General features: G+C 38.1%; 2 protein-coding genes across 5 annotated transcripts in view; one reads left to right on the forward strand and one right to left on the reverse strand.

Moving 5' to 3' along the window:
* LOC138029353 (DNA polymerase delta subunit 3-like) overlaps positions 1-8,306 on the reverse strand; it is a 37,426-nt gene that overhangs the window by 16,316 nt on the left and 12,804 nt on the right. The window contains exons 3-4 of one of the 4 annotated variants that reach the window (XM_068877101.1): positions 5,158-5,301; positions 1,808-1,863 (exon numbers count right to left, since the gene is read on the reverse strand). Coding sequence is in view for 3 of the 4 variants with exons in the window: in XM_068877096.1 (XP_068733197.1) it covers positions 1,808-1,863; positions 1,959-2,024 (122 nt within the window). In the remaining variant the exon portion in view is untranslated. Of the gene's footprint in view, positions 1-1,807; positions 1,864-1,958; positions 2,141-5,157; positions 5,302-8,306 lie in introns of those variants that run through there. The other 3 variants (XM_068877096.1, XM_068877100.1, XM_068877097.1) reach the window with 3 other exon arrangements.
* LOC138029354 (transmembrane protein 256 homolog) overlaps positions 2,093-8,306 on the forward strand; it is a 9,368-nt gene continuing 3,154 nt past the window's right edge. Inside the window, exons 1-5 of the mRNA XM_068877102.1 lie at positions 2,093-2,216; positions 3,242-3,282; positions 3,380-3,460; positions 5,350-5,393; positions 7,084-8,306. The exon at positions 7,084-8,306 is cut by the window's right edge and continues 3,154 nt beyond it. Coding sequence (XP_068733203.1) covers positions 2,129-2,216; positions 3,242-3,282; positions 3,380-3,460; positions 5,350-5,393; positions 7,084-7,183 — 354 coding nt within the window. The 5' untranslated portion in view covers positions 2,093-2,128 and the 3' untranslated portion in view covers positions 7,184-8,306. The remainder of the gene's footprint in view (positions 2,217-3,241; positions 3,283-3,379; positions 3,461-5,349; positions 5,394-7,083) is intronic.

Below are 8,306 nucleotides of genomic sequence, written 5' to 3' on the forward strand. Positions count from 1 at the left end.
TTATTTTAACAGTTATTTCACTTTCCATTGTTTTTGCACTTTTTAATACAACACCATTTCATACACACACATCAGGGATCCCTCACATTCTTTATGTACAATACAGGACTTGACAAAATGCAGCACATTTATGAGGCATTAAAATTGCGATCTAAGATGAAACATGTAAGTCCTGGCAATATTCTGGCGCTGTTTTCAAGTAAATCATCTGATGATCACAAAACTTATCACAACTACACTTATCTTGCCACAACCGTAATCGCCTTGTTCAAGTGTTAATGAAGCCTTGTCTCAAACGAGGTCGTCATTTCCATATATGGAATGTGGATCCCAGTCTTTACCCAAACAACAGAGCCAGATATTCTCGGAAAACAGAGGCGAAAAAGGGTAAGTTGCCGTGAAAAGAAACCAAAACTCGCGAAACTCAGGCCAGTTTACAAAGTCCAGAGATGCTTGGGAACTCAGACCTCAGTAGAAAAGAACTTTTTTTTTGCAGCAAACTCTTCTCGTCCCGTAGGACAAGTGTTTGGAAATCCACTCATCTGAGATACGAGAGTGCTCGTCTTGGACGGGCGGACAAGCGGAAGTTTTTTTGCCCTGTAATGTGCCAACCAGGGCCTCATTGAATATCAAAAGCAATGTTTGAAAACAGATATCTTCCCTATTTTTATTTAATAAAACATGCAAGTCAGTGAGCTACTTCACTGCACGATGTAAATGCTCCAAGTTGTTAAAAGCTATAATGCTATAACTCACTGTAACTATTTTGTTTTTCGTTGTCAGTAGTACTTAATTTAATCATGATTTAACTATTAACGCCCGTTTTAAACGTTGTATTTCACATGTGCCGAATGTAATGCAAATGGCAAAATCACTTGTTTTCGCTCATTTGCCTTAGATTCAGCACATGTCATATGCAAAGTTTAAAACGGGGCTGACTTAAGAGAAGTGTAAATTGTAACCTATCATAGCTTGTAAAGCATGCTAGCAGTGCGGTTTTCAAATGAGTGTCATAAAACCAAAACCAAAGCAATTACTTTGGCCAATCAAAAAGGATGGAGACAATCCGGTAAACCAATCAAAACTCGAAGTAATTACACGTAGCCGACACAAAGCGCGGCAAAATGTGCACGCGCGAGCCACAGTTGGTTTTGGTTTCCCTTAGAGCGGTTTTCAATTGAGTGTCGTAAAACCAAAACCAAAGTAATTACTTTGGCCAATCAAAAAGGACGGAGACAATACAGTTAACCAATTAAAACTCGAAGTAATTACACGTAGCCGACACAAAGCGCGGGAAAATGTGCACGCGCAAGCTACGATTGGTTTTGGTTTCACTTCTGATTGGTTGAAAAAGTGGCGCGAGAACTTTGAACCAATCACTGAGTGAAGTAATGCAAAACCAACGTAATTATCTAATTACTTTCGACACTCAATTGAAAACCACTCTAAGTTCTTATGTAAAGCTGTTATTGTATTTTTCAACATTAAAAAAAAAGGGTTGTTAAATGCCCTTTGTGAAGTTCTTCACAAACCACGACAATTGGGTTGTCTGAAAATGGAAAGGGCCCTCAACCTACGTCCCTGGGTATTTAGTTTCCTGCAAAAAAAATACTCTTGATATATGAGCTAAGTACCAGTTTATGTGTCTACATTTACGCGTACGAAAGGAATGTTCCTTTCAGTTTTATTCAAACGCCAAATAAGAGATACAACATTGAACGAGAAGAGGAAAACAGTACAAAACTAGAGAGATGCTTAAGACTTAATTAAAATTCAAGTTTAATTAATTTATAAGCTTACTGCTTACTGTTTTGCTTTGTTAACAGGAACTGACAAAGTCCGACTCAGCCACTTATACGTAACCTAAAACAGTAAAAAGACAAGCAATGACCTGGGTACGGTGCCCATATACAGGCTTTTCAAAGTAAGCGTGTTAAAATGTGCAAAAATTAACCTACAATTTTATCTTCGTCGTTCACAAATTCATCGAGATTTTCCAAATACAGTTCGCTCTCGTCCGCCATCTTGTTATTCCCGCCAATTCTCGGCAGCCGCGTTCCCAGACGCGTTCGTTCCCAGAGCTCCTGAGTGCTCGTTACCACTCTCTCCCTTCGATTCTCTGACAAATATGGCGTGGATATCTCTTTCAACTTTTCAAAAATTCGCCGGTGTTTCTGGAGTCCTCGCCGTAGCTTTGGGTGCCTATGGAGCTCATGGTATTTCTTCACACTTAAATTTGTATATTTTGTTGGTGTTTGTCGTCTCAGAATATTGGCATGTTTTACTTCGTGTTGAAGACGCACATGACGTAACAAAACCTTTGGGGGTCTTTAGGGATTTAGAATTCTGATTAGGTATTGTTTCACGATTTTTGTTCTATTGTTTTACGTCATGTGTTTCTTCCACACGAAGTAAAAGCCGACAGAAATAGACCATTTTACAGTTGTAGCTAAGTTACCTGGCCGAAGAATGGAAGCGAGGCTGCCGGTGACCCTGCTTTGATACAAACCTATGTGCCTTTCTAATGTTAATGTAGACTAATTAGAATTACAATGACACAATTTACATGATAAAAGCAGTATTAAACGTCTGTATCAATACAAGGTTACCGGAAGCCTTGCAGCCATTCATAGGCCAGGTCACTGAGCGCACAACTGTAAAATGGCCTATTCAAATTTCTTTGTCACTGGTCAATATTAATCTTAAGGGCCTGGGTTTTTTGAAAGCTGATTAACTTTATCCAGGATTAGCGTAAACTTTTGTTTCATGCTTTCAACTTTCTGGTAAAGGTTTAGTTTGCTTATTTTTGTTTTACAGGATTTACTTCTTCTATTGTAAAGTTTTGCCGAAATTATATCAGCGTTGAACAGCATTTTGGGAGTAGAGAAATAAACGCCCTGGTTTCTTTTCAATCTGGGGTTAGTGTTAATCGGCTTTTGAACAACCGGGCCCAGTTTTCAAGGCGACGGCAGTAGCTTGTGGGAAAAGAGAAAGGGAGTTCTTAGGAATTAAAATCCAGGGAAGAGAGGGTTGGGAGAAGTGAAATCTCTGTAGTGGAGGATGGCGAGGAAAATTTGTGGCACATGCAGAAAGCAAGTTCTTCAAGCCCACCCCTCCCCTGGCAGATCACTTCCCTTGCTTCTACCTTTTCCTATAGGGTAGGGACAGTAGTAAGTGAAGAGCCAGGATGGGATGAAGTGGAACTTTCTCAGATTAGTATACCATTTTTTTATTATTCCAGCCCCATCTTTAAATAAGGAAAGTGCCGCAAAATACAAAGAGGTAAGAACATTTCAATTTGCTTGACTGTTTTTAAGGCAGCGTATATGTTTTTAAACTGTCCAATCATTTACAACATCAATTCATATTTATAATCCAGGTTTTTCAGTATGGAAATTTGTATCATCATATTCACAACCTCGCATTACTGGCCATACCTTTTGCAAAGAGACAAAACCTGGTAAGACAGAAAACATATTCTCTTTTATTAGTTTTTATCCTTTAGAAAATTTTAGTTTTATTGACCTCCCAGTAACTTTCTTATTGGGTCTTTTCCTTGATTATATCCACCTACTGTAATTTGTTGCTGAGTAAAATTCTTGGAAGAATTAATGCTCCAATTCCTAAAAAGTGTCTGGTGCGTTTCCATTGTCAGTGAGGAAAGCTGATTTAGAATTCAGTAGCACTCTGAAAATGATTGTACTACATGATGTAACTGCGAACAATGTTCAAAGGATTGCTTTTTGTATTTCTATTTTAGAGTTTTTTATTACTATATTGCATGTTTACTGAAAACTAGCCTTCTCTGTTGACATCTTTTTGGCTTGTCATGGAATATGGAACAGTAATATTGAGCGGCAAGTGAAGAGAATGTCTTACAAAGGAGGCTAACTAACAGCCTTACTCAATTTTGTTTCCTTCACATCAGAAAGACATACTAGAATAGTTTTCAATCCCTTGCACATTTCAGCTTTATTAAGTCACTGTGGTCATAGAGGCTTAATTAAGGAATAAATTATATTATTTGTAACTGTAGAGGATTAAAGCCTTTTTGATCCCATGGGGTCCAGGTGAGAAGTAAGTCACCCTTGAAATCTTGTTTCCTTCTTTGGAGGTGATTCCTCAGAAAAAAAAAAGAGTTGAACGATTTTCTTGAAACTTTCCCGGAATGTTCCCTACTAATACCTGTTTTTAGAACTACAATAAAAAAGATAACTAAAAGGTAAAGTCAGCTTACAGGCCTAGTGGCCCATCAGACCGGAGCTTATCCCCGGTTTCTGTAGCATGAAGCGACTAGGAGTATTTCTACTCCCCCCTGGATGGGATGCTAGTCCATCGCAGGGTTACCCCCAGCATTTGGCTGGTACCCATTTATACGCCTGCGTGGAGAGAGTCACCAAGGGAGTAAAGTGTCTTGCCCAAGAACACAACACAATGTCCCTGGCCAGGTCCCGAACCCGGTCCATTTGCTCCGAAGTCGAGCACACTAACCATGAGGCCACCATGCTTGCTTAAGAGATATAATGGGCCAATCTTACCCCAGTGATGCCTGTACTGATACCTATCATGTGCATTATTTTCCATCAGCTCAGGGTACATTTTGCCATAGCTAAACAAGAGGGTTTTAAAGTAAAACTTGAAAAAACACCTGATAGGTAGAAAGTCTAGAGCATGTCAAACACTGTCTTATATACATGTAGTGTATGGAAAAATCCCTCAAATTAAAACGACCTCAGCTCAAAACGTTTCTCAAATCATTGTTTTCAAGGTCATACATGTAATTTACATCCCTGGGTAAGGGGCTTTGTGTATGTTTTTAGCTGTATCTTTTTTTCCTTCCAATAAAATTTTCAAAATTTTCATTTATTTAAAGAGGATAATTTGTACACCAAAATCATGCAATAAAAGATATAGGTCACCGTGCTCGTTTAAGATTAAAACACCATTGTACCTGTCTATCTCGATTATCGTAGATCCAAACAACAAAATTCATCATGTCCTAATGGAAAGCGCATGCATATTCGCAAAGAATTATGGGTCATTCGCAGCTTCTCTCACATGTTTTAATATTTACAATTTTGCAAATTTGACCAATTTATAAATAGTGACACAACATATGCGCAGTACAGGATGCACAATACAATACTGAGGAATCACCTTAAGTCCTTTCCTGGGGCCTTAATGTGATTTTCTTCCTTGACTTGGAAATCATGCATTCATCTTGAAGTTTTCACTGCAAGTGTTTCATGAAGTCAGATTAAATTGGCCACACCCATTGGGTAGTTTCTTGATTCTGCAAGACTAGGAACATGACAGTAAAAGATAAAATTTTTGTTCTCTTTCCATTAGTTTGGTGCTTTGCTTTGTGGAGGAATACTTCTGTTCTCAGGAAGGTAACAAATGTTGAAAAATTTTAGTATGGTCAGTTTTTATTTCAAGGCTTTCAGATAAATTACACATTCACTTGCTTGGGCATAATATTAATACCAGTAGTTACTTTGTTCAAAAGGCAAAGTATAGCATTTGGCTACATTATTGGACTTTAAACTACTTTTTTTTGGTGTTGTGATTTGGCTGCGTAAGATTTGTTTGCCTCGTAGACAATTTTCAGTGAAGGCAGCCCAAGTAGGATTGTTACTTGGTATCCCCTCATTCAGAGGCAATCACAGTGGCCACTAAACCACAAACGACTACATATATGTGACAGATTAACAAGGAAATATGTTTTAAAGAATTATGTGTGCGACGGGAAACAAGTTTTTGTGTTTTCATTGCATACAATGCAATATCTGGTCATCATATGAGTCAGTAACACATCTTCCCGGGCTAATTACATATTTTTGAAAGTCTCCTGGTATTTTATAGTAAAAACTGACGGTAATAATGTGCTATGTTTTAACCGAACTTCAGTCATTATCAAGCTAAAACTGAAGATAAACGTTTTTGCATAAGTGTAAATATAAAACAAAGAAGTAAATTTATGTAAAGTATGGAAATGTAAAACAGGGGTGTTAAAAAACATGCAAGAATGTTATTATTAAAAATGATTTTAAAACTTTTGCACAAATTGAGTCTGACTGTACATTGAGACTTGGTCTCAGTTAATTAATAAAAAACATTTCATAAATGAGATCATTGATAATGGCTGAGGTTCAGTCGAAACGTCAGGCACTTTTACCGTTAGTTTTTACTTCAAATTGCTTTAAAAAACGTCTCCTGGTATAATTTGTTAAGAAAAAGGATTTTTAAATACCATCATGGAAAGTTGTAAAGTATCTGTTTACTGGTTTTGATTAGAGTCAACACAGTTAACCACCATTTTAAATGTGAACAACTATTCTAGAATCACACCTAACCCATTGATCCCTGAGAGTGAGAATTAATAGATTTTACTCTGTCTAACACCAGACTACCTTACTCGTCAATGGGGGGGGCGGGCATCCAAGGACGTTTGAGGTGTGAATGGTTTGACCATATGGTTGGGTCACGGAATGTGGACTTTGTACCTCAGACCATGGAATGGAACTACATGTAGATCTCGCAACACTAAAAATCACTGAAATACAGTGAATTTTAAAGACTTCGAACAAAGTGTAGGCTACCCATAGCATCTTGTTGAACATAGGATCGCCCTAGCGCCATTAAATTACCGGTAAGCCCAGAAATGGAGCAAAGTATTAAAGATTTATGTTGTAATAATTTTACAATAAAAACCTGTTGCCATAGCAACAAATTCTGCTTGCCTACTACATTGAGCTTTGTAGAGTGATTCAAATTCAAGTTCTTTTATTGTTCACACTATAAAATTTACATACACAGATTATATTGTTAATTAAAAGAAGATTGGCCAGAGATAAAAACAGGTATATACCAATAGAGAATTAGGTCATAAGTGTCCAAAGTAGCAGAGCTTTCTAGTTGGACACCACCATGGACAAACAGTGAATTGGCAATCCATAAGTATCAAATTATTACTGCAGTTCTAATAACGTGTTCAGATGTGAAGAAGAGCTATTTGTTGAAGATATCAACTTGTCTTGTAGTGCCTGCCATAATTTTGGCATTTCCTCTCTCTTTTTTCAGCTGTTATGTGGTTGCATTAAGCCAGAACAGGGCATTTTCAAAATTAGCTCCAATTGGGGGATTCATGTTCATGGCTGGATGGCTTGCCTTTGCTTTTTGAATAGGAGAGCTACTGTTATCTTTCCTTCTGTTGATAGGGGAGTTTTTTAGGTCATCAGGCCAGTCATTTGTCGTTATACATGTTTTCTTTTAATTTTACTTTCCCTGAAAAATTGACATACATAGCCTCTTCCAGGCTCCCAGATGGTAGGGAAAGAGTGGGGGCTGGGATTGAGGCGCCTCACCTCAACCCAAGCCCTCACTCGCTTTCCCACGCCGTTGTTTTTGTTTTTCCGACTATCTGGAAGCCTGGAACAGGCTAGATATACATAACACTTGCAGCTTTTAAGAAAATTTTAAGTAAAGCAAATTGCCTGCTGTAATTACAGTAAGAATGTCTGTAGTCCACAAAAGTGTGAGAATAAGACTAGTTTTCCCTCGCATGGAGGGCATAGAGTTCTTCAGTAGTGGACCATCTTCAGTAGTCTATCATGGCCTGGAAGGTAAATGCCCGGGGGAGGTACTGCCATATATGGACTATATATAGATATGTGCCGCTGTGAAGGGTATACCCTTGGTATGGTTTTCAAGCAGTTTACTCTAGGATAGAGAATATAAATCATAGCATTTGGGTCTAGAATAGGGTATCATTTTTCACGAAACTGACCATACCCTTGGTATGGTTTTCAAGCAGTTTACTCTAGGATAGAGAATATAAATCATAGCATTTGGGTCTAGAATAGGGTATACATCATTTTTCATGAAACTGACCAGTCGCTTGAAGATTTTACCAAGACTAAGGAAAGCAGAAATTCCTGCTCAGAAATATTAAAAAATCGAGTCAGCAAAGTCTAAGTTTACGCAACTCAGCCTCAACAGTGTCGATAAATGGCTATCATGAAACACTTCTGGATATTATAAACTGTCAAGTGTCTGTATTTAGACGGAAATCGGTGGGAGTTTACTCTAGCATAGGGTAGCAAAATTCAGCTGAAATTGCTCTGGTATGGGCTGTGGGTTCCAGGGTCCCAGCGGCACATCCCCACCCAGAAATTCCTAAAGTACCCCCCCCCCCCCCCTCGGGTAAATGCCTATAATAACAGTACTTAACACAGGGGCACCCAACAAGAATATACTTCAAACAACTTAAACATAGTATTTAAATGGTAGATATAGGCATATTT

This window comes from Montipora capricornis, chromosome 13 (genome assembly GCF_036669925.1).
Source record: "Montipora capricornis isolate CH-2021 chromosome 13, ASM3666992v2, whole genome shotgun sequence".
In the NCBI taxonomy this organism is placed as follows: domain Eukaryota; kingdom Metazoa; phylum Cnidaria; class Anthozoa; order Scleractinia; family Acroporidae; genus Montipora; species Montipora capricornis.